This window comes from Procambarus clarkii, chromosome 48 (genome assembly GCF_040958095.1).
Source record: "Procambarus clarkii isolate CNS0578487 chromosome 48, FALCON_Pclarkii_2.0, whole genome shotgun sequence".
NCBI lineage: Eukaryota > Metazoa > Arthropoda > Malacostraca > Decapoda > Cambaridae > Procambarus > Procambarus clarkii.
The window spans coordinates 9,939,539-9,966,256 of record NC_091197.1 but is presented as its reverse complement, the minus strand read 5'-3'; the positions used below and the strand labels follow the sequence as shown (position 1 = coordinate 9,966,256).

At 40.1% G+C, this 26,718-nt stretch overlaps 1 protein-coding gene and 1 long non-coding RNA gene across 6 annotated transcripts in view; one reads left to right on the top strand and one right to left on the bottom strand.

The window, feature by feature from the left end:
• Positions 1-1,778: 1,778 nt before the first annotated feature.
• Positions 1,779-25,047, top strand: LOC138351045 (uncharacterized). Of its 2 annotated transcripts, none has more exons than XR_011222342.1 (3): positions 1,779-1,949; positions 5,793-5,901; positions 24,877-25,047. It is a non-coding gene; the product is annotated as an uncharacterized lncRNA (long non-coding RNA). The 2 variants fall into 2 exon arrangements; XR_011222343.1 differs by lacking the exon at positions 24,877-25,047 and adding an exon at positions 15,597-17,423.
• LOC138351044 (metabotropic glutamate receptor 2-like) overlaps positions 8,272-26,718 on the bottom strand; it is a 73,000-nt gene continuing 54,553 nt past the window's right edge. For 2 of the 4 annotated variants that reach the window (XM_069302589.1, XM_069302590.1), the window contains 11 exons: positions 24,814-25,005; positions 21,786-21,941; positions 21,462-21,620; positions 20,638-20,851; positions 18,787-18,917; positions 18,274-18,435; positions 17,217-17,342; positions 15,577-15,771; positions 14,716-14,967; positions 11,618-11,811; positions 8,272-9,848 (listed from right to left, as the gene is read on the bottom strand). In XM_069302589.1, coding sequence (XP_069158690.1) covers positions 9,548-9,848; positions 11,618-11,811; positions 14,716-14,967; positions 15,577-15,771; positions 17,217-17,342; positions 18,274-18,435; positions 18,787-18,917; positions 20,638-20,851; positions 21,462-21,620; positions 21,786-21,941; positions 24,814-25,005 — 2,082 coding nt within the window. In that variant the 3' untranslated portion in view covers positions 8,272-9,547. Of the gene's footprint in view, positions 9,849-10,596; positions 11,414-11,617; positions 11,812-14,715; positions 14,968-15,576; positions 15,772-17,216; positions 17,343-18,273; positions 18,436-18,786; positions 18,918-20,637; positions 20,852-21,461; positions 21,621-21,785; positions 21,942-24,813; positions 25,006-26,718 lie in introns of those variants that run through there. The other 2 variants (XM_069302592.1, XM_069302591.1) reach the window with 2 other exon arrangements.

Genomic DNA, 26,718 nt, shown 5'->3' with positions numbered 1-26,718 from the left:
TAGGCTCGGGGCGGGCTCCAGGTACTCAACTGACGGGTTCCAGTTCACTCAACTGGGGCTCCGGTTCACTCAACTGGCGGGCTCCGGTTTACTAAACTGGCGGGCTCTGGGTGTTTGACTGTTCGGGCTCCAGGTGGGTGTCTGTCCGGCTTCGGGTGGTGTTCTTGGTAGGTCTTGGGCTGGGTTCTTGGTAGGGCTTGGGGGTGGGTTCTTGGTAGGGCTTAGGGTTGGCTCTCGGTTGTCAAGCTCGGGGTGGGCTCTCGGGCTTGGGGTACCTCTGTAGGGCTCGGGGTAGGTTCTTGGTCGGGCTCAGGGTGGGTTCTCTGTAGGGCTTGGGGTGGGTTCTCTGTAGGGATCGGGGTGGGTTCTCGGTAGGGCTCTGGGTGGGTTCTTGGTCGGGCTCGGGGCAGGCTCCAGGTACTCAACTGATGGGTTCCAGTTCATTCAACTGGCGGGCCCCGGTTCACTCAGCTGGCGGGCTCCGGGTGGGTGACTGTTCGGGCTCCAGGTGGGTGTCTGTCAGGCTTCGGGTGGGTTTCTTGGTAGGGATAGGGTTGGCTGCCCAGACAAGTACAAGGGGAATGTTGTCTACGCTTATGTCGACCGTGCTCTAAGCCACAGCTCAGGATGGAAGCAAGTCGATGAAGAACTCTGTAGGGTAAGGCAGGTCCTAGTCAACAACGGCTTCTCCAATGGTTTTCGTTGAAGACATCATAAAAAGGAAGGTGAAACACCATGCAACCTCTGAAGAGTCAACTAACACAACACCTGTACCCCCTATTAGACTATTTTACAGGAACTCTTTTCCACAGCTCATAAAACGGAGGAAAGGGTCCTGAAAGATATTGTTAGTAGGAACGTTATCCCTACAGACAAAAATCAGAAGATACAATTTACTATAAAACCAAAAAAACAGCCAACCTACTCATGAAAACTCTCCTGACACAAAGCAGAACGCCTTAAAGGAGACTAACGTCGTCTATACCTTCGAATGCCCACTTGGGGACTGTAAGCCTCAAAGAACTCAGTATATAGGCAAGACAACAACATCTCTTTCCAGGCGATTAACAATGCGTAAGCAACAGGGCTCCATTAAGAAACATATCTCTTCCCACAACCAGGCCATCACCAGAGAAGTCTTAACAAACAACACAGAAAATCATCGATAGATACAGCGATAGCAGGCAGCTTGACATCTGTGAGGCACTACACATCAAGAAGTCAACACCAGCAATCAACAGCCAATTGATGCACAACTATATTCTACCCACTATCAAGACTCCGTACCAATATAGAAGCATCAAGAGGAAGTATGGGTCAATAGGCCCTTTGCAGTTACTTCCATTCTTCCCTCTCATTTATCCAATTTATACCCATTGTTCCATGTTCTGCGTTGGTCAAAAGTTTGTTCACCTCTTCCAAAACTGTTGCAACACATCACCTCACCCAAATGCGAGTATATAAGACAAGCTGTTTAATGTTAGCATAAGTAAAACTCTGTTTAGTGTTCTCAGGTTACAGTTGTGTGTGTATAAACTAAAGTCTCTGAAAATGTAACAAGTTATTACGAAACGCGTTCAAGCCTCGCGTCAGACTAGAAATAAAAATGAATTTTGGAGAATTGATTTTTCAATTACCATCCACAGTAAAAAAGAAACATAAGAAATATTGAGGAAAATTCGTGGTAGAATTATTAATCTTACCTTTTGGTCATATTTAACAATATATACATTATATATAATATATATATTACTCTTATTACAAATTCGGTACTTACCGCAGTTTGGATCTGGCAACCGAGGTCCCCGTGGCCCGGAACCCTCGGCCTCCACCAGCACTGTTGTGGACCAGCAGACGACATACAGGAGCAGCTCGCCAGCAACATTCCCACTCAAAATGCAGACGTCAAACAACAGCTCTGACCCACGGAGAGTGGATAAGATTGTTAGGTAAGTGAATGTAGGGGGGGATATTGTAGTGCAAGATGTTATTATTGTGTAATGATGAGGATCTGTGTGTGTGTGGGGGAGGAAGTTAGTAGGATCATCATATGGACAATTCGTTCTTATATAGGCATGGGTTTCTTGTATCTGTACAATGCTTTGGTGTGATGTTTAAAGAATTACTTGTCTGTACACCTATATGGGTGGGATTTAGGGTATTATAGTTCGGTATTTTGCTGTAGGGGGTATAGGTCATTACGTATACAAGATGCTTAGTTAGCAGACTTAAAACGATAATGATTAATAATAAAACAACCTAATCCATATAACATAACCAAGTCTAACTTAGTAGTACATTTTTATCAGAAAAGTAGCCTTGTTGAAATGATTTTTTACTCCCATTTTGTTTGGAGTTTGAAAAGAAATGGCGAGGGTTAAACAAAGCTCATTTATTTATTATATACAAGAAGGTATATAAGATTTTTACTTAATTTTTAGTTTTGACAGATAAGACCATATTAAATCAGATACAAGTCATACCACATACACGATGACTCGCAAACAAATGTTAAAACCTATCTAACCTAGGGTTTCCGGGTTCGATCCCCGGTGAAGGCAGAGACAAATGGGCAAAATGTTTTTTCATCCTGATGCCCCTGTTACCTAGCAGTAAATAGGTACCTGGGAGTTAGACAGTTGCTACGGGCTGCTTCCTGGTGGGGGTGTAACAAAAAAGGAGGCCTGATCGAGGGACCGGGCCGCGGGGACGCTAAGCCCCGAAATCATCTCAAGATAACCTAGCTCAACCCAACCTAAACTAACCAAACCAAGAATCAACCTAACCCAAACCAATGGAGTCCAGTACAGCTTAACCTAAGCTAATACATCCTACCATAACAGTATAGTGTATACGGTTTTAACAAACGGGAAAACGAGCATCGTCGAATTATTTCATGTCCAAAAAGTACCATCCATAAAGTTTGATACGTTAGGATGTATTAGCCAAGATTAGGCTGTGTTAGGCTTGGTTGGTTTGAGTTAGCCTGGGTAAGGTTAGGTAAATTTTCCAATCCATTGGTGAACAGTCATGTGTACAGGGTGACACATTATTACAGACCGTTTTACTAGTGATAAAAAAGCAATGTAGGACTAACACAACTATTGGAAAACAACAGTTGTGTTATCAGTGTATAGTAGTAATTAATAATTTTGTACAAAGTTTGCATAAAAATGTTAGGTGTTTCAAGTAACTCACTAGGTTCTGGTAGACCTTTCATGACCCGTATAAAGGCCAGGCTGTGTGAAGAACTGTTAAAACCATCAACAGGTAATATACAGAAATGTTTATTGAACTAAATGCAGCTGGCCGAAGCAGCCATTGACATGAAACTGTTAGCGGCCAGTTTCATGTTAGTTACGTATTTATGGAAACTCTCCATCAGCGACCACATAACCAGATTTTAAAATGCACTATAATCTTAATTTAAATATATTTTGTTATTACAGAACTGTATCTGGTTTTCTTTACAAAGTACAGTATTTATATCATCCTACCCACAACAGTTGTTTAATTTCCGAGTACCTGTTTACTGCTAGGTGAACAGAAGAATTAGGTGAAAGGAAATGTGCCCAGCCATATCTGTCCTGACTGGGAATTGAACCCAGGATCCCCAATTGGGAGTCAAGGGGGAAAGCAACCGATTTTTACCTGACTTTACCTGAGGGCCACTAACATATTAGTGGCCTCGACGAGAACAGAAAAGCTTGTCCAAAGTCCCCTCGTTTGCCTTGATCATTTTTTTCCAGTTGGATTTTAAAATGTAAGAGTTTGGGCAATTATGTTTGGCAGGTAGGCAGTTCCATGGGTTTATAACCGTATGGGGGTAAAAGGCATCTCTTGTTTTCAGTCCTATGTTGTGGTTTGTTGAGCTTTTATAAGACATTATCTGGATCAACATCCTCCAAATTGTTCAGTATTTTAAAATTTCAATGAGGTCTGCTAAGTCATGTCTGGTTTGAAGTGTTGTTAGTGCTGTGGCCCTCAACTGTTCCTGGGTATGAGAGTTGATTACACTGTGATTACCCTCAACTATAATAAATTCTGTTTTCAGACAACATACAGCCTCTTTGCTCAAACCCCCTGGACATACAGTACTAACATTTAATCCGTACTCTTCATTCTCTTCACATTATAAACACTTGCAAAGCTCTGTTCCTTAATACTAACTCAGATTTTAAACTTCCGAATTGTATGAAATAAGAATGTTTTGTGATGTTCTGCATGAACATCACTGCTGAAATATCTCTAAGATTCTCTATGCAGGTCTCTAGAATATAGAGACCAAATGTGTGGAATTTCCTAAACCCAATGTCTTCACTTTAGTATCCCACATTGTGCTAATTACTCATCTAGTGCTGTACTATCTACAAATGCACTCCATCAACATAATTTCTCATCACCCTTATTACTACCTTACCTCTCGCTTAACAATTAGCTTAGCTTAGATGTCACGCTATTGTGATTTCTGTGTATAATGAAGTAAGGGCGAAGAGGTAGAACGGCCTATTGACATAGCTCGAGTGCATGGGGGAGTTGTGTAAAATCCTGGTTGTCTCTCGGAGAGGCTGCAGGATCCAAGTAAATTCAGAAGAATTTCTGGTTGCAATTCTTATACCATGTCGTAGCTCAGTCGATTAAGGCAGCGTCTGGGATGCTCTTGGACGCAAGTTCGAATCCTCGTCACGGCCCCTTGTAGATTTGTTCTCTTAAGATTAACTGTTTCCCTTGTACAATAATTTAAAATTCACTGCAAATTTTGCGTTAGCTTTAAGATTTGCCTAAAATGCTATGCATGTTAGTGGCTTTACAAGAACGTACAGATAATGGCGATTCATTTGTACAAATAACCCATTGTAGTGAATAATATTGAAGTGTCAGGGGGGGCCTAACGGCTGAGTGGACAGCGCTCCGGATTTGTATTCCTAAGGTTCCGGGTTTGATCCCCAGTGGAGGTGGAAACAAATGGGCAGAGTTTCTTTCACCCTGATGCCCCTGTTACCTAGCAGTAAATAAGTACCTGAGAGTTAGACAGCTGCTACTGGCTGCTTCCTGGGGGGTGTAACAAAAAGGAGGCCTGGTCGAGGATTGGGCCACGGGGACGCTAAGCCCCGAAATCGTCTCAAGATAACCTCAAAATACTGTAGTGTAGTGGTCAACACAGTCAGCTCGCAATTGAAACGTTCGGGACTGATTTCTGCCGCAGGACAAGGACGTTTGGCACGTTGCTTTTGCCCGATGCCTGTGTTCACCTAGCGGTAAATAAGTACCTAGGAGTTGGGCAACTATTGTTGGTTGCATCTTGGGAAAGACTAGTAGTTGGCCTAGAGGGGACCTTGATAAACCTAACTGGCTTTGTCCCAATGGGAAATCATACTTAAGTACGATACAAGTAAAAAACTTTTCAAAATCTTTTCTGTGGAGAGCCTTGTAGGCTCCAGGGAGCCTCTGGGCTCACCCAGAAAATGGTGTTTCATTACATTCAGTGCTGTATTTTTTTTTTTTTCAAATAATGTTACTTTTGTTTGGGTTTGTGTACAGTAATTATTGAACTTCATTGTTGTTTGTATTTGTAATATGTTCTCTCCTCTTCCCTCCTGATTTTCCATAACTAATCGCTTCTTGCAAAGAGAATTATAAAACCTGTGTTTATTGAATTCATTTTATTTGCCTTCTCACTTTAATGTTACTTATTTGATCAATAACACCTTACTGATACAGTAATAATAATACATTAATATTACATTTTTATACATACCAACTGCAATATAATGTAATTTGGCCATTGACAGGTACAAACCATCAGCACAAGGGACTCCAGGGGCCCCTGGTGAAGATCCAACTACTGACTACATGAATGTACTAGGCATGATCTTCAGCATGTGTGGTCTAATGATGAGAGTAAGTTTTGGGTTTCTGGCATTATAGGGTCTGTTCTGAAGCCCACGGTATCATCCCTATTGTCTACCACTATCATCCCTATTCATCCTGGCACTAGCTTGCTCAGTTTTTTTTGTTTTCAACTCATATTTTATGAACTACTGTATATTGTATGTAAGTGATGTTGGCATTCATGGGAACATTTTCTGTGGGAGCCATGCTTTTTGTATTGTTTATATTCATGCTTCACTTGTCAGTTTAAGGCACCCATCTTGTGTGCCCTTAGCTGTTCATTCATTCTGATTTAGTTTCTCAACTCTCTGCCTTGTAGCTAGTTTGTATTACCCATTCCCACCAGTAATATTTTTCAAGATTCTGGGTGTTGTCCTAGTCAGGGCTTCTCCTTTTGAGTTGCCATTACATCAGTACTGCTTGGGACTCTGTGGCCAGGTCTGTTGCTGGGTATTTTAGTGTGTGTTATGTCTGATTCTGACTCGTGTGCCATGTTGGTGCCTTGCATCATCTTCTGTGTGTACAGTTGGAGTCACACTAATAATACTTCAATACCTGCCACATAGGTCTGATCTTTCTAGTTTTTTAATTGATAGGAGGTTGGAGAACCGTCAACTCAACCCTTGTGACTAACATGGATGTCCATTATTCGGTAATTATTGTGCCGAAGATTGTAATTAAGTCAAAATACATTTTCACTTTACTGAAAATTTATGGCATGAGCGTGAAGTGAGCCAAAAGTGTGACAAAGCAACAGCAGTCGGCTGAATGCTGGGCATGGGGGAAGAGGGAGGGAGGGTGTGAGACTATCCCTTCCTCATTTCCTCTTTCAAGCTTGGTGAAAAAGTTCTCTCCTTTTGAATGTTTGGTTTCAATAAAGTTGTGTGTGTGTGTACATCTATAATTTTAATACCAAATTATCCGTGATCAGTATCATATGCCATAATCAAGACGCATCATAAAAGAATTTTTTGCGAATAATTTATTAATAATAATAATTCATTGAGTTGGAGGACTGGCAGCCAGGTTATACATACAGTACATGTTAGGTTTGTATCCAGGTTCCCCCCCCCCCTTTCCCCCCTATCCCTAGGGTCTAATTACTGACCCTCCCCAGTATGCAACCCCATAATAAGCTGACTGACTTTTGGGTACCTATTTCCTGCTAGGTGAAGGAACCTGCCCGAAACGCTGCGCGTACTAGTGGCTTTACAAGAATGTAAATACTGTACTATCCAATGTATTCTCACAAACCCAATGTACCTTCTTGTATATATATAAATAAATAAATAATAAATAAATAAGGTACCCCTTCCCGGGTCCGTCTAATTACCCAAAGCTTCCTAGTATTACGTAAGTAATGAAGAAATATAATACTTTTACTCACAATAACATTAGTGCTGAAAGTAGAACATGAAAAAAAACAATGTTTACTCTGAAATAATGTACGTTTATAACGAAATTAGTCGAAACTAAGTAGCCCGAGAGGCCATAGGAAGTGGACGATCTAAGTGACAAGGTTGTGGAGCGACTTATCCAAGATATATTGTTGCCCACAGCTTATATTGTTAGGTTTAGTTAGGTTAGGTTTGGGTAGGTTGGTTAGGTACAGAAGGCTGATATGACAGCAAACACTCCAAGCAACAATGTGTCTTGGATAAGTCGCTCCAAAACATAGTCGCTTGAAACGTCGACTCGTCTAATTTCGTTATGAAATGATGTTTTTTCAGAGTAGAAATATATTTTTTCCATGTTCTACATTCAGCATCAACATTATAATGAATAAATATATCATATTTATCATTACTAACGTAATGTTAGAAAGTTTTGGGTAGCTTAGTTAGGAAGCTTTGGGTAATTAGACGGACTTAAAGCTACTCAAAGCTTTGAGATAATTTGTGAAACAAGACGGACTCGTCTAATTACCCAAAGATACTCAAAGCTTCCTAGCAAACTACCCAAAGCGTCCTAACATTACACACAGAAATATCAGGCAGCGTCTGGGATGCTCACAGACGTAGGTTCGAACCTTCGTCACGGCCCTTGTGGATTTGTTCCTAACAATTTTTTTTTATATATATACAAGAGTTGTTACATTCTTGTACAGCCACTAGTACGCGTAGCGTTTCGGGCAGGTCCCTGGATTACGATCCCCGCCACGAAGAATCATTGTTACAACCAAGTACACATTTTACTGTTGAGTTAAGCAGAGGCTACAGTTAAGGATTTGCGCCCAGTAAATCCTCCCCGGGCAGGATACGAACCCATGACAGAGCGCTCGTGGAACGCCAGGCGAGTGTCTTACCACTACACCATGGAGACTGGTGCTATCTAGTAGCAATAGGGTTACAACCACCACAAAAAAGGTCACAAACAACCTTTATTAAATAAGTTTTATTAATTACATACTCAAGTACTGTACAGCAATGAAATATTTTTAAACAAATAAATTTTTATTAGTATTAGTACTAAAGACAGAACAAAAACATAAAAACTACAGAATATAGGTACAGTACTGTAGTTGTTTGGCAAAGTCAGGCCAGTCTATCAAAAGAATTTATTGCATAGACAGCATGTTCCATTTCACCAGGAGTTTGTCCATTAGTTCATTCTTTTCGCCCCCCCTGAGGGTTCCAGTCCAACATGATTCGTTCAAGCAAAGTCACACTGTAGTCCGGTAACCTGTATCTTCTTTTTTTATAAGTACTCCATTTGCAAGAAATTTAGTTTTACAAGCCAGTAAATGTAAAATACGGTACAGCATATTCATCACACTGCCAGTCATTAGTTTGTGTACACAAAAATGTAGCCTAGTTAATGTTTGGCATACTGTTCATCATGCTGAACACTGGCTTCTATGTTTGCTACAACACTAACAACTACAACACCACTACTGTAATGACTACTAAATTTATTACTATATTGGCTGCTATACTACTCTACTGACTGCTATATTGACTATTATACTGACTATGACATTAACTAATATGCTGACTACTACATTCATTACTATATTAACTAATACACTGACTACTGCACTGGCTACTATACTGACTACTACAGTGACTACATGCTTTCATGCTCCACAAACATCAAGACAATTTGTGCAACTATATGAACAAGTTTGTACATTATCCTTTATAATACAAATATTTAACATTCATTATTTCACACATTGCTATATTACTCAGATTGTAGCAAGATGTGAATATTATTTAATATTGTATATGATAAGAGTGTATTGTTTTAGTTATAATTAATATTGTGTATGAGTATATTGTTTCAGTTACATACCATATATATGTATGATAAGGACAATGAATCACATGTCCATCAATGTCCATCAAAATAAAGTACTGTATGTGTATTCAACATGCAGTCAACTGAGCTCTCACTGTACACTAAGCATGTCTACTAATTCTGACACATCTAACTGTCTGGATATACTCCATAAATACCCCATCTAGTTACTCACTGTAATTGAAATTCTTCAAACTTTATTCACATAAATTAATGTGATATATTTTGGTCTTATACTCAGTTACTCATTAAAAATATGTTGGTTTGCATCATTAAGAATATTATGACTGGATTTTGATCAAGTCATTTTTGTATTAAAAAAATAGACATTTTCCTTTGATTTTAGCTTAGGAATTCATGGATAAGCTCCATGTGAAGCCTCACAAATATGGTTCCTCATAACCTGGCGGGGAGTGGTTAGAGGAGACTGCTGAGGCAAGCCATAGACATTAGTAAAAGCTGCTCTGTAGCTGTTTTGAGAGGCAAGAGACGATCTTATTGACCCTGAATTGTCTCGATGAGTGTGATGAGCTCGAGGGCTGTTGCTGGAGAGAGGCTTCAGATCCTCCTGAAGAGCTGGCACACCACCCAAGGGGCCTTCTTCCATTTGCGTAAAAATGGTGGAGATGGAAGCTGTAGCTGCCATTCGTTTGTGTCTACAGATAATATACAAACAGTATTACAAGCCAAGAACATACAGTATATCTGCCAAAATAAGTAATAATGTATGGTTTATTTAGCAGCGTTTAATTTAGCAGTAAATAGGTACCTGGGAGTTGGACAGCTGCTACAGGCTGCTTCTTTGGGGTGTGTAACAAAAAGGAGGCCTGGTTGAGGACCGGGCCATGGGGACATTAAGCCCCGAAATCATCTCAAGATATCTTCAAGAAGATGGTTTAATTATGTACAGTATTTATTAATATGCAAGAAGGTACATTGGGTTGTGGGAGTACATAATTCATTTATTTATGTATTTATTTATATACAAGAAGGTACATTGGGTTTTGAGAGTACAGTACTATACATAGCATTGATGTTTTTACATTCTTGTAAAGCCACTAACACGCATAATAATTCGGGCGGATCCTTAATTTAACAGATAATTTTAAGTAGATAATTTATAGCAAAATTGATAAATGTTAATAGGTACATTGTAAGAAAATTTGATGAAGATTAGTAGGTACATTGTAGCATAATTTTAGGATTATTTCTAGGTATAATGTAGTAAAATATGCATTTAATATAACAACCATGAATAAGATGATAGCAGTGATTGCAATGATGAAGTTAAATATGGCTTAGGCACATATATTGGGAGTGGGTAACACAAAATACAGTACAAGTTTAAGGCACTAGGTAGGAAACTATGAGGATGAAATTAGGTACATTTTGGTTTTATTTTGAATAAGGTATAGGTTGGACAACTTTTCAGTTCATTTGGGAGTGAGTTCCATAGACTAGATCCCTTTATTTGCAGAGTGTTTACACAGATTAAATTTGACTCTAGGGATATCAAAAGAAATATTTATTTCTGGTGTGGTGATTATGGGTTCCATTACATCTGTCAAAGAAGAGTTTCAGATCAGGATTTGCATCTCGGAACAAGGTTTTGTATATGTAAATGGCATAAGAGAATGTGTGGAGTGAGTTTGTTTAACATGTTTAAGGATTTAAACTGGGGCTGCGTATTGTCTGAAAACAAAGTTTTTTATTGTTCTGATAGCAGATTTTTACCTATTTTAGTAATCATCATTATTAAGTGGTGCTGTGACCCTTAGCTGCACAGTGGTGCTGTGAGCTCGTGCTGCATGCGCCAGCCTTTAGGAGACTTGAACCACGGACCTCACGCATGTGAGGTATCAACTGATCTATGAGTAGTCTTAATAAGAAAGATTACAGAGGCAGCAGGGATCTGGGATCAGCTTCCAGATGGCAGCAGTAGTTGCCTCTGTTATCTTTCCTTATTAAGACTACTCATAGTTCAGTCGATAGAGCTTCAGCCTCACACATGTGGGGACCGTGGTTCGAGTCTTGTACAGCCCGGGTGAATGATATATAATCTATTCTATCAATTTGTAATGTAGTTATGTTTAACTCATATTCTGTTACTTGTATTGTTTAGCTTAAGGACCTACCTGAAACACTATGCGTGTTAGTGGCTTTGCAAGAATGTTACACTCAAACCTCAATGTATGTACTTTCTCAACTCGATGTACAGTACCTATATAAAAAATAAAAAATAGATAAATAATTAAATAAATAGGACTGCCTTTTGCCACTACCCACCACTGAGTGGGACTGTATTTTGTCACTACCTACAATTTGTGGTAACATTTTGTTTATATTAGTGCATTATTTCTACTAAATATATTTTATTACATTTTTCATTACTTTATTACCACATGTAATGTTACAAATACTGTACCTGAAGTCTTTGGCCTGTTGAGCAATGATCCTCATTTTGGGAATGAATACGAGTCCCAGAATTACTGAGGCCAGAACCAACAATGCCACACTGGTTGTAGGAGCTTCCAAGGCAGACGGTGCAAGATAACTCATAACTGACCACACAGCCACCACAGGGACAGACACGCACGAAGTTAGCAGCAGCCACTGTCCCTAAAGAAAGTTAATAACGGACATGTACTCTTGTAAAATGCACATTCAGTAGTTTTTAAAACCCTCGAATTACAGTAATATTTCAGAAGTGTAGGGGGAAGTGGGAAGGGTTTGGATAGCTGTAAAAATAACTACTCAAGCTATATTCTATTCAATAGAAAAGCTAGAAGAACTTAATTTCTTCATGATAGTAAGTCTTCTGCATGCCCATTAAGCAAACTATAGTATATTCCGAGAGCCTGAATCTACTATACTGATACAATGCTTTACTACTTGGTGCCATCATTCGCAGAGTTCTTATTGGCCTACCAGGGACCACAAACCAAAACCTGGCCCCCCTTAGAGGCACATGGATTGGTGATTGCTGAACACAACTGCACATTGAACCGAACCTCTCGCTCACACCAAGGCTTCTGGGTCTTTCCAGCTGGCCCCTTCTTTTGAAGCCTTTTCCGTGGACTCGGCTCTTCTATCCCGGGCAGTGGCCATGGATGATGGCTCTCCCCAGGGGGGCAATCTTCTGCAGTTCCCGGAGTTTGGGGGAGTCTAAGTGGGGCCCTTAGATCCTGTTTGATTCTTTGTGGGCCTTAATACCTTCTGCAAAGGGTCTTTTGTTGCAGGGAGAGGGGTTTTCTTATCCCCCCTCCCTGTATAAGTGCGGCACCTCCAGGGTTCAGAAACGAACACTGGGCGAATGCGTTGAGTGGCTTCTGATGGTGGGGGGGGGGAGGGTTTGTCTGGTGGTGAACGCTTGGTTGGTTTTGCCTGGGGTGCATCATGTGCTGTCAGGTGGGAGCTTTATGCCACTGCCTTCGTGCCACAGGTTTTGTTTCAGTGATCTCTTTGTGGTTCACTCTAGTTTCCCTGGTTCCCAGTTCCAGGGCTTGTATTTCTCAGGTTGTCGGCAATATCTTCTGCTCTAGCCAACCTGTGGTCTATCCTCATACCCTTGCTCTGTTTCCATAGGCTTCTCTTTTGGAATTGTTTGCTCATTTGTCTTGGGGCCATTCTTTGGGTGCAGGAGTTTTGGTGGTCACAAAGGGTACCAGCAACTGGGTTTCTTGTGGATGTTCACGGTCTTCTGTGGCTTCGTGTGACCTTGGGTTGGAATTGTGGCCATTGAGCTCTTTTTGTCTTGATACCTGTGGTGCTTCCTCCTCCTCGGTGTGTCTCCTTTCTTCCTCCACTGTGGGTAGATACAGTACCTTCAGGAAGCTACAAGGTGCCCCCCCCCCCCCGCCCCCCCAAAAAAAAAACCAGCATTGAATGTAATGAAATACCAATTTCTGGCCGAGCCCCGGTGGCTCCCTGACATCCTCCCACCCCCAGGGCATCAGCATGTTTTCCATCATCATAAGAACTGGAGGCAGCGGGCTGGACCTGCCTGTCTCCCCTCGAACAAGGGGGGAGGGGGAGATGGTGCATTCTAGCACATGCTAGTCTCAAGAATTTTTTATCATTTCTTTACATTGTTGGGGGGGAGTTCTTTAGGGAGTTTTGAGGCTGTATTTACCGTTTGTGTCTGCAGAATCGAGCTATTAGCTCTTGGATCCCGCTTTTCTAACCAATCCATTTTTTCTTTATTATATCTACTACATACATATACTGCATCTCTCTACACATACACACACATTCCCAGGAATCAGTCCATAGCAGCTGTCTAACTCCCAGGTACCTATTTACAGCTAGGTGAACAGGGGAACCAGGGTGAAAGAAACTCTGCCCATTTGTTTCTGCCTCTGCTGGAAATCAAACCTGGGCCCTTAGGACTAGGACCCCAGAGTGCTGTCCACTCAGCCGCGAGACCCCCAGCTATGGTCTCATTTCTAGCCAAGCATTAGTCTGTTTTGTTTCACTGACTTTCTGGGTGCTTTGCCAGGTGGTGGCAGACATGAATAACTTTAAATGTAAGGTGTTCATAGTGCCACTGTCTCCTGTTTCTCTGAGGGGGGGGAGTTTCTGGCTCGTGGTTCCCGGTAGGCCAATAAGAACTACAACTGATGGCACCTAGTAGCATGGCACTGAATTAGTGTAATAGCTTCAGGGAGCCACCAGGGCTCACCTAGAAATTGCCATTTCATTACACTCACTGCTGATTCTTTTATTTTTTTCTGTTTCCTTGTGCACCGGGCTGTTAAATATTAATAGCTGTGCATCCCAGAGGTTAATCCGGGTTCCAAAATCTTTAATCCATTATCCGACTGGATTGACTCATTGCAGGAGCTTAAGAGCTCCATGGGGGCTGCTCTCTGTTGGTGGCCATTCGCACTAGGTGGTTCGAGCTAGTTTTGAGTGAGTAATCGTTTTTAATTAATAGTTTGCCAAGTTATGTGACTGTTTCAGTGCTTTTTCCTCTGTGAACCTTGCAGTTGTTTGCATTGCATTGCTTACTTGTGGATATTTTCTTGGTGAGGGTGATCGTAACACTCCCATGCTCCCTGTGCCTCTGGGAGGGGATCAGGTTTTTGCTCATGTTCCTGGTTAGGCCATACAGGACTCGTATGGTTGATGCGACTCAGTAGTGGGAAGCCACCTCAGCAAGATAGATTCAGGGAGCAACCAAGAGGCTCCTTCTGAAAAAAGTTTTAACAGAATACTTGAACACTGTCAAGGAATCATTCCATAGGTGACTGAACCTAAGTTCAATTTCTGGACGGAGCAAGACATTTGGGCACATTTCCTTACACATAATGCCCGTGTTCATCGAGCATTATGGTAAAAAGATGCCTTGGAGATAGTCAATTGACAGAAGTATAATTTACCTCTTCAAAACAGGAAATCATATACAGCTACTTGTAGGTGAATATGGACTACAAAATTATGATAAAATCTAAGTGATATTTTAGTGTCACTAAACCTAATGAGTCATCCACATTAATTAAGAACTAGTTCAACATTCCTTACCTCATTATGGTTTCTTTGTATTTTGCGATTCACAGTGGCTAGGATGAGGGTAAGAAACAGCAGGAGGAGGAGATAGACGCGAGTGGCAAGTGTGGCTATACGCTTCTGCCCACACTGCCTGTTGCCATCCAGTCCAATCTTGATCAGGGGTTCTTCTTGTGTGAGTAAGCCCCCTGCATGGCCTAGCATACACAGTGCAGCCTGTACACTCACCATAAACAACAGGGAAACATGAAGGTTTACTTGAGACACCTGAAATATGTCAAGACAAATATTAGCCCTGATAACCCACCAATCACAGATGATTGATATAATTTATAGTGCTCTATAAGATCTTATCAGCCTCGATCAATGCACAAAATTTCAAGCTATTATTCCAAGCAATTTGAGAGTTTAATAACTACACCTACTACACACATGTACAGTCACAGAAGAGTATAAGGAGAGGTAGTGACAGTAGGGAATACAAGAGAGTATATAGTAGTGGTGGTGTTGGTATAAGGAAACATACTCGAGCATCTTGCTCTGCCCGGAAATCTAGCCCAGAAATAATCGTTTGTAGGCTGACTTCACTCCACCACTATATTTGACAGTATTGAATTGTAATTATTTAACCTAAACTATGTTTTGTATTCTAGCCACATGGAAATATGCAGAGAATAAGTCAGAATAACACAGTTGAAAATGAATGCTCAGCCACACATATGAAAAAAAAGGAAAGTGGCAACATTTTGGTTTGTCTTTATCAAGTTGTGCCAAGGAAGACCAGAAGCAAGAAAGTAAATTAAGAGTTGTGGAATATATATATATCCTTGACACCTATGGAGTTGAGAAACTATTTACTAACATCTTGGTACTTACTTCTCCCCCAACCCCAATAGACACCAGTGCTCGCAAATGCATTGATTTGGCAAGAAGGATGCCATAGCAGAGTGCAAGGCACATAGGTGGCACCCATTCCCGCACAGCACAAGTGATGGACGTTGGAGGCAAGACATAGATCACACATGAGGCGTACAGCCCCATCACCCCCAGCAGCAGCACTGCACCAAGAACCTGGTCATGTAAATCATGTTTTAGCTTTCTTACGAGATATGCTATTACTATATTTATATAGGACATGTAGGAAGATAATAAATGGATGGATGGGGAGGGACGGAGAAGGTTTGTTATATTTCCTCTTCCCTTTATTCCTTAGTGATGGTGTACATATATATTTTATTGCTGTCTGTGTTTCTCCATTTAACATGTTCCATCTTTTCTTGGACTGTCTTCCCCCATCCCTTGTGTACCTCCATGTTGATCCCATCCCTTGTGAACCCCATGCTGATCCCATTCTTTGATTCCCCTCAACCCATTCCCATTCACAGAACCAGTGACGATACCTCTCACCCAGGGTCAAACAATGGCAAAGAACAGTTAGGGCCTGGGGTCCCAGTTGACCCCAAGGGCGGGCAATCATTGAGTAGCAAAAGACCCTTATGGAGGTAGTTCCTGAACAACTTGTGGAAGAGAACCCCAAGATACAAGGGCAGTACTTACAGGGCACCTAGGGAAGAAGACCCTAGGCACATAAATCCCCAGTACTTCTTGAATTATTCCTGGCTCACACACCACAATACAGCAGAACAACCCCTCAAGGCACAGCACTGCTCAGAGTCAGGAGTCAGAGTCGAACGACTGCCACTTAACAACACAGCCTCAGAACTGAGGTCGGATAGCCGGCACAAGGGTCTGGGGCCCCCCACTTCCCCCTCCTGGAGAAGGGGGAGTTGTGCAGACAGGCGGCACAACGGTGGGAGTGATATCATGCATTTTTACTTGCTTTCAGATTGTATAAATGCTACCAAAAACCGAACTGCTAAGCAGTTCGGTTTTTGGTAGCAATGTTTCACCAGTTGGGGTCTACCTTTCTGGGTGCCTAACCCGGTAGATGGCAGACATAGAATGCTTCCAACCACATGGGGGGGTTCTATAGGCCATTGCTCCTCATGCCTCTCTGAGGGGGGTTCTGGTTCGGGGTCCCCGGTAGGCTAGAACTCCAATCGAATTGACTGATGCCGTAGTCTAATACATACATATCAGCCCAGTATAGCTGCGGGGGAGCTTGAGGGGTTCTCCACAGAAATCCATATAAAGCCTCACAAATCACTAATCCCCATTGCTATGTAAAATTAGGTTCACCATGTTATACTTTATTATTATCATAGCATGTATCACTTTGTACACAATTGTTATACTAAATATAAATTATTTTTCAGTGTGATTACTAGACTAATGATTATGATCTCATTATGTTGTTTCAATTCAAATTTCTAAACTAAAGAATTTATTTAATTTATTGCATGAACTGAGATAATATTTTATATATATATTAGAGCCCAAGAATAAAATAACTTAAAACAGTGACAATCATAAATAAAGATAACGTCAAACTTGAGTTTTAAAAGTACAGACAAGTGCTGCTTGAGTAGGTGTCAACAAGGGTTACAAGACCTTACCTGTGAACCAGTGAGAGTTCCATCACATATGCGCAGAGCCACATAAACAGCTATGTAGAGTGAGACCACCACTCCCAAGCACGCCACAACTAGCACGGAAAAGGCCCAAGTTCTTCCCACATAGTCCTGTTACCCATGTGAAAGAATTGTCAGATACATATATTTTGTGAACATTTCTTATTTTTCAATAAATACACTAATACTTTATGCTGTGATTCCACATACCACCTTTCCAGTGATGTTACTGTATTATTTATCTGAATTAATTTCTTTATACATAAGAAGGTACAATGAATTGTGAAAGTATATACATAGGTGATTACACAAATTCAACCCAGTAATGGCTTGAATTTGTGATGCTCTCTTTCTAGACTGACTGTCTACAGAAGCTTCTGGTGCTATGTCAGTGTGCATGAGGGGGGGGGGGGGAAGAGAAACCTCTACCTCCTTTGACTGTAACATTCTTAGGCAAATTCCAAAGTTTGTTCTTTCCTAGCATTGACACGGGTTTGATCGTTCTATAGTCTCTTATTGTTTCTATTAATTTCACTGTCACTGTCTACACTTTGCCTTGGCCCCCCTGGTTAACACTTCCTGAAAATCATTCTCCACTGATCTGCTGTTTTCTGGGTCTATGTCCATGTCAAAATTTTCATGAGAAGTAGCCAATGCCTCTGTTATCTGATCTTCCATGCCATTACATGCCTCAGCCCCCCGCATGGAACAAGGTGCGCAGTATATGGTAGGTATTAATCAGTCCCCTTGTGTGTAGACTGAGCTAAACACCAAAATAAACTTCACCCCTAGACGAGGGAGCAGGTAGATCTTGACCGTACTGAGGTTGGGATACAACTGTTTCATTACTTGGTTTCCTTTACTTGGCTTAAAAGTTTCATTACTTTTCATTACTTGGTAAAAATGCTGGTTCCCCCCATTTCCCCTGTACAGGCAAAGTGACAATTTTGATTACAGCCACATGTTGAAGATTAACCAATCCATATTAAAATTTCAAAATAGCTTATGATTACCTCACTTGCAAAGACAAGACTGAACTTACTTCATGAGTTAGCAAAACAGACCGAACAGCACTGTTGTTCTCATTCTCTCTGACAGATACTAAGCCCAATGTTCTTCCCTCTCGTCCACGCTCCACTTTCTCTGAGGCCAGTGTCTCCCCAGGGGTCCACACTACACCAGTGTCCTCACGGTATACACCTACCTGTTCATAAGAGAGTGAGTTGTGTGTAAGACCTTAATAGTACTATATTTAATACAATTATGTTTAATTAACATATTTATTAGTTTTATAACACCCAAAACACTGCATAAATTGGAGCTTCATAATAAAAAATTTAATTTAACTTATAAAATTGTAATTCTGTGTACGGTAATACTCCAAATATATCACATTTATAGTAGAATAAAATACCCATCACAGATTCAACAACTTAAGTTTGCCAAACCACAGTACAGAAACAGAAAATACTTTCCTTTATTTGTACTTAACTAAATGGACATGTAAAGACTAATTCATGATAAACATCTTTTAGAAAACTGGCATGTTACCAACCTGACGTAGACCTTTTGAAGTAGTGTGCTTGATGGTGAAAGAATTAACAAGACGACCATCAGCAGTGTAACGAATCCTGTCAGCACCCCCACCCACTGTAAATGACAGCTTCAGTAGTGCCTTTAATATATCTGCAACAGAAATCACATTAATGTTAGTATTCATATAGGAAGTAGAGAAGTAAGAGTTATTGGTGTAATGAGTGAATGAGGTTTGATATTATAGGTGTACACCAAGTTTGGGTGATGTACCCTTGGTTGTTCAATATACAGTACTGTATATATGGATGGGACCATGAGGCACGTAAATATAAAAATATTAGAAAAAGATGTGAATATTGTCCAACAGAAGCAATTGATGTACAGTAGAGTATGTGAAATTTTATGAATGTGGATGATGCCAAACATTTAAGAGATTGATAGATCTATGTAGCTTGTAAGTTTTATTGATATGTGAGAGAGAACACTGCTATAAGTATATTTGAACAAAAGTAAAGTTATAGTAATGGAGAGATATGAAAATTCTGTGTGAAATTTGTGTAAACAGAATTGCTAGTGTGACCAGTTTTAATATCTTGAATGTGCAACAAAAGAGAAATTTGTAAATGCAAGCTTATAATGAATGAGTCGGAGTAGAAAAATTACTACAGTAGTGCAATAAAAGCCTTGGTTAAAATGAAAAGAAGAAATGCTGCCAGAGGGCTGTATGAAATAGCAGTAGAGATAGTGGCCCCCCCCCTGGTAAATTCAGGTAAATTTATGTATGGATATGAGAACTTAGAGCAGGTTAGAGCAGTACCAGGTTAGCAGCACCAGGTGCTTCTCTAACCTTGTGCTTTTTTTTTTTTTTTAACAAATTTTGCCTTCAGCCTTAGGTTTCCAAAGGAATTTGTTGACTTATTGTGGGGGTTACTGGCATCAGGAGTAAGTTTTTTTTTTTTTCAGGGATATTCCTGCGTGGGCCCTAAGCCTCTGGCTGGCCCACTAAGTGTTGCTTGTTTCTGTTTTACTTGGGCGGAGTATGAGTATTTATGACTCGTATGGTCACTTCAGTAAGATTTTGCCATATGTGTTTAACAACTTCTGCTCTGTTGAATCTAAATTGAAATCTTAATGGGTTTGTAACTGTGCACTGTGTTAGATAATGTTCCAGTGGTCTGTTGGGCATTTCTCCACAGTGCTGACATTTCCTCTCATCTTCCGGAACCTGTAAGCCTATTTCCAATGCACATGGGTATCCAAACCTGATGCGATGTAGGTGAGGGAGTGTCTCTTAATATTGAGTTACTGTTCACAGGTCTCATCATTCTCAATAGGATGAGACTATTGGAATGAGGATGGACAGAGTTTATCGGGATCCAGTTTGTAATCTCCTTGACATCCCAGAAGGTGCACTTATGAAGCATGTACCAAAGAGGCACCCTTTTTGAGTCCGGATTTAAAGCCTTAAGGGCTTTGCAAGAATGTAACTCTCAAGGAACCCAAACTTACTTTCTTTTTTTTAACTTTGTTTATTTATTTTGTTTATATAAATACAAGAAACAAAAATAAACAAAAATAAATAAAAATATACATGTATAAGTAAACAAAATAAATAAAATAAATAAATCATAATTTGATTTGAAAATTAAAATATATTTTGAGGTCAGTTTCTTTAGAGTACTGTACATTCAGAAATCTGTAAATTACCTAAGTGCATTTACTGGATGAGAGCTATGCTCACGGTGTCCCGTCTTCCCAGCTCTCTCTGTCATATAATGCTGTGTTGATCACACGAAACAGTTGTATGGGCACATGTCTCCGAAAACATGATGTATCATAAAATTGAATAAACTTTGCAAGAATAACACACCTTGGTGAAGATCATGGCGCAGAACATCTAGACAGTGGACCCCCGTTGAACACCTCTCTATCTGTACTAGACGGAATGCAGCAGCCAGGGACGACACAGCCTTGACAGTGGCTGTGGTCGGGGAGCTGCTGACAGACTTTGTTAATTCCTCTACGCTCAGGCGTGAGCATGGCGCCGATGAGGCTGATGATGATGATGATGGCAGAATAACAGCCTGAAATATCACATATTTTCAATACTCATTTTAAACAACAGCATTTAAAAACCACCAGTAAGTCAAGCTCTATTTTCGTCATGTAACAGATTTTCCTACACAACTTGTGAAATTAAATACGGCATAGAGATGTAATTATTATACAGTATATTTTTTTCAAAGATTCTCTATTGAACACAAGACTTACTAACCCAGAATATTGATTACAAACAAACAAATTCTAAATGGTTTAAAATACACAGATTTGCTTACACTTTAATTATATACAGTAATCTCCTGGTCTTATGTGAAAATTAATTAATGCAGACTAAACCAATATATACTGTACATATTCCCTTCACACCACCTATACAATACAATATTCCCTCACAACACATCAACATTCTTTCTATTATTCTACTCCTATGTATTTTTCTTATGAAGCTATCTTAAATACATTTTAACTATAATAATATTTACTATGATTCAAAACATTCAAAATTTGTATCCAAATACAGTATTCCTTCCATAATTTCTCAATGAAGATTTCTGCAAAAGCAAGTTTACACCAAAAGTTTAAATGCACTAAATTCTCATAGAGGGCAAAAATACATGGATATTAATGAGATACCTCAGGATCACAATGGGATATAATCTCCATATACTGCTTGGCTAGTGGAGCAACCACTGATGTATTACTGTGGATACCAGCGGCAAAATACTGTCTGAACCCTGGGATGACAGGCGAGTGAGCCTCCACCAACAGTGCTCCATCCAACTTTTTCCTTAGCTGAGAGAATAAATACTATATTAATAATAATATGCATTGTTACAGACAATTGTACTTGCAATATAAAATATAACCAAGATTTTCCACAATAAATTTAGTAGTACAGCAAAGTACTGTTTTTTTATTTGAAGATTCTTCCTCAGTGAGAGACATGCATTTTGTTACCTCATCCTCGGATAACTCTACAGCCAGCGGTTCTCCATCTAATGGAGAAAGCACCCAATGAAGCTTGGACTTTATCAACATTTGATTATCAACCTCAGCACTGAAGATGTTTAGTTCTGCAGCACTCAACAGCAATATTACAATTCCTCCAAAGCTCTGAAAATAAATAGCAGTTATCAAAGGCTTTTCTGGGAAGTCCTATATTGCTTCTTGAAGCTATCTCGTCAAAATGTCACATCAGCTGTGAATTCGGTTTGGCCTACTGGGGACCAGAACCTGGTCCCCCCTCACAGAGGCAGAGAGAGCAAGTGAAAAACTGCTACCCCACCAGAAAAGCATCCAAAATGTCAATAAAACAATATCAACCCATCCTCAGACCAAGTCCATTTCATCCAGCGGTCGACCCAAAAGACAAATTCATAAATTTTAACATGCTGTTCATTCAAAACAGAAATTTTCTCAATTATAAATTAATATTATTATATACAGTATTAGCATATTGTGCATATTTAGGCACTGATTAGGTTAGGTTAGGTGTTTAAGTTCTGTTGGCGATTATTTGTATTTGTAGTACTGTACGTGGGTGAAGCATTTACTGCAATGTGGTTCAAACAAAAGTCGTCAGCAAAGTACTTGTTCCGGAAGTGTTCGAACGTCATCAGTTGTGAGTTGTGTAAACTGTTTTTCATTCATAAACAGGGTGTTTGGTGGGTGCATGGAATGGACTTTAGCTTTTGTTTATGAGGACGGGCTGACCAATATTGACCACTGCCAGGTTCAAAGCGACCAAAGCCTCAATCAGAACCATCAAACAAACTTCAACAATGTAAACAAATGATTGAATCTGTTGAACCCCTCCACCAGTTTGGGGGGAAGTGCAGAGCTCCCAGTCCCCTCCAGCCTTCCACAGCAGTTCTCTCACTGAAGTGGATGTTTGTGAAGGTCCACTGAAGGGTTTTTGGGTCATCAGCAAGCCATGTGGGGTCCCAATGCTTCTAATTTAAGTACCAGCCATCCTTGGACTTTCTCCTGCAGGAGCTATTTACTTGGTGTTGTTCCATGTTTTACTGAAGTTTCACATGCATATTTTCTGTCAAGTTTGTATTGTGTGGACCTAGCTCATAGGGTGCTTGGAGATGCATGTGCTCAGGGGTACCTTCCCTATGTGCTCCCTACCACTGTCCATGCACTGACACTCATCTTCTCTGGTGTGTTCAGGAGTTAGCTCTTCAAAAGCCAGCCCACCGGGGTGAGGACCTCACCTTGGGGGTGTCAGGGGGTCTTTCTGCCATTCTATTTAGACCCCTGGGTGGGTGCAAACATTTTGGCTGATTAGGGCACACTGGTGGTTTGTGCACTTTTTTACATGGCATGCCGAGGTTGGCCTTCACAGCCACATTGACTAGGCTGTGTTGGTCTACTTTATAATATTTACCCGAGGGCCACTAACGCTGGTGGCCTTGACAAGGACAGAAAGCTGGCAGCTTGTTAAAGGTCCATTTACCCTGATGATTTTTTCCAACTGGATTTTAAAATTAAACAGTGTTGGCATTTACGGCTTCGGCAGATAGGCAGTTCCATGGGTTTATAATCCTATAGGGGAAAAAGCATCTCCTGTTTTCAGTCCAGCACTGTGGCTTGTTGAGCTTAAAAACATTGCTCCTTGTTTGTGTTACATCTGGCCTTTTGAAGAAACTGTATGGATCAACATCCTCAATTTGTATGAATATCCAAATTGTGGAGGATGTTGATCCAGTACACAGCCCTTGTGGAGCTGTATATTGAATGGTTTTGTGAGGATGTTGATACGCTTGGATCTGTGTCAGGTGCATGTGCCTTGTTTCCTTCCATGGTGGCATCAGAGGCTTTGCTCAAGCTCTATGAGCCCATGCTCCAGGAGGTAGTCGGTGCATTCTATTTTACCTGTTTTATGTGTCGACAGGCTGTGTTGGCCCAGTCATTAGATTTGGCTTGGACCTTGGCCTGTTTGTCCACCTCACCTCTTCTTCCTTGACTCTCCTTTTGCCAGAAGATTTTGTTGTCCAGTTTTTGTCTTCAGCGGTCGCTTCATGACAACCTATGTCACATCCTATGTTCTCGGGATTCTCATCCTTGCTCTCAGATGTGGCCTGGTAGGGCCGGGTCTTTGTCTTCTGCTGGTCAGGGTAGGTCTCCATTCCAGACATATTCAGTGTCATATGCGCCTCCCATTGTCAGCTCATTTTCTGTTCATCGACTCTACTCTCGCAATTCACAGAGGTACAGTATATCACTGTTCATGGTTCGCTTATACCGATGGTTCTGATCCAAGTTTGAACTTGGCTGGGTTTTGTGTGGTATTTTCGTTTGGTGTTGCTTTCTCTTTTCCTGGCGGCTTTGCTGTGGCTGCAAAGCTGCCACTGTTTAAGTGTTGAAATGGCTCCAGGTGACTCGGTGTTTGCTTGAGCAGTTGTGCAGATGCCTGAACTGTGCCCATGTGGCTTTTCTGCTAGGCAGGGTGTGACTTTAGGGACTGTTTTGGTTTCTTTGGTTCACCCATTTCACTGTCACTGCAACTGTTGGGTTCAGACCCTAGTGTTTTGGTGTATGTATTAATGAAGCCCACAATAAGGTGGTGACGTGAAAATTACTTTATTTAATATGATATTCCATAATGAGGTCATCAAATTACCTTATGACAAAAAAATCAAAGTTCATTTGTTGGTGGTGTCATAAGCAGCCTCAAAACCTCATTGGTTTTGAGGCTGCTTATTGAGGCATTAGTCTTATTGGTAGCAATATTTCCATGGATTAATTATGTTTCATTAAATTAATTATGCATTACAATGAACAAATCATAATTGGATCAAATTTCAATTACAGTATAATGTATTGAAGGTAACCACCTGATATTAAAAGAATCAAGCCACTAAGCTTCAGAAACAATTTTTCCAATGGATAAAATGTATCCTACTGCATTACCTTTTACCTTCAAACTGACAAAAATACTGTAAATTTATACAGCATGCACAAAAACATGTGTTCTTACCACTTCATTGTTTATAAAATCTGTTATATCTTTCATCATATTGTCTTCATTCTCAACCTGCAGCACACTGAGGATCTGGAGTCCTGCTCTTGATGCACACTCCTTTAAGACTTGGGAAGCATGGCTGCAGCTTGACACCACATGCACACCCATAACACCTCCGCCGAGACGCACACCAGCAGAAAGCACCGCCTGAAAGTTTGGCATTTAAATAAATGATAGATCTATACTAAACTGATTATTTATTGAACTTTACATATAAGAATCTACACGCAAAACCTTTTAAAGTACAGTTGCCAAGGATCAGTATTATTATTTATTATATTAGGCCCGAAACACTTTGCATAATAATGCTTTAGGCATTGTATGTACTAGCTCTATCTATAAATCCATCAATCTTTGTAAAATCTCTTGTATGTATGTACCTTACCTAAATATACATTTATTTATTATTTACTTATTTATGATCAATGAGCTTACGGTATGTGGTACAAGGTGACAATTGTATGTGCATGTTATACACGGTAACACATGCATGTGGTACTGTACATGGTGACAGGGGTGTAATTACCCAAGTGTAGTTATATGATGAGAGAGGAAGACTGGATTATCATGGTGTCCAGTCTTCCCAGTACACTTTGTCATATGATGCTTTGAAACCAATGATGGTTTTGGCCTCTACCACCACTTAACTTGTTCCAACTGTCTACCACTCTGTTTACAAAAGTGAACTTCCTAACTAGTTTTTTGGCAGCTTTGTTTCCTTAGTTTGAAACTATGTCTTCTTGTTCTTGAAGCTGCAGTTTTCAAAAAAAATTCTTTGTCAATTTTGTTGATTCATGTTGCTATTTTGCACATAGTGATTATATCACATTTATTCAGAGATTTGTATGTTTTACATGTTCAGAAACTGGTATGTTTAGCAGGTTCAGAAATTTAAACAATGATGCTATATATTGTCTGTGAACATTGATATTGAAGATATTAAAGCAAGTGAAGAGAATGAATTAAGGAATATTCCCATAATGCATTATATAATGAAGAAGAGCACTGACAAACTAAAGATTCAAAATCCCCAGGTGTGGACACAATTCAGTCTAAAGTTGTAAAGGAACTAACAGATGAATTATGTCTACTGCTGAAACTTATTTTCAGGAAATTTCTGGACCAATGACAAGTCCCCAGGATAGAAATATACAAATGTCACTCCTATTAAAAAAAAGGCAGAAAATGCTCAACAGAACACTATCGTCTTTAATGTTTTTCCAGCCCAAAACGCTTTGCGTAATAGTGGCTTTAGGCATTGTATGTACCAGCTCTATCTATAAACCTAGCAATTTTTGTAAAAATCTCTTGTATGTATGTACCTTACCTGAATAAACATTTATTTATTTATTTTATTTTTATCGTCCAATCAGCCTGATCGCATATCTGCAAGCTCATGGAGAGAATCCTAAACGAAGGAATCATTCACCATCTCAGCGTGAACAATCCAGTAAAATCAACACAACATAATTTTGTTAAAATAAATTTTGCATATGAACCTGCTCATATTTTTGGAAATGGTAACCAGCTATACAGACAAAGGATTTCCAGTCGATGTAGCATACATGAAGCTTTTGATAAGGTACCACTTGTAAGACTAGCAAGGAGATTTCAAGCACATGGAATAAATGTTATAATACAAGAATGGATAAAGCAATGGTTAAAACAAAGAAAACAAAGGGCCATCCTAAATTAAAACGAATCTAACTGGAGAAATTTGGTTAGTGGTGTACTGTACTACAAGGTTCCATATTGCGGTCAACTTATTTTGTAATATATAGCAATGACATATATGATAATATTGCAAACCATATCAAATTTGCAGACGATGCTAAGATTTATGGTAAAGTAGAAAGTGAA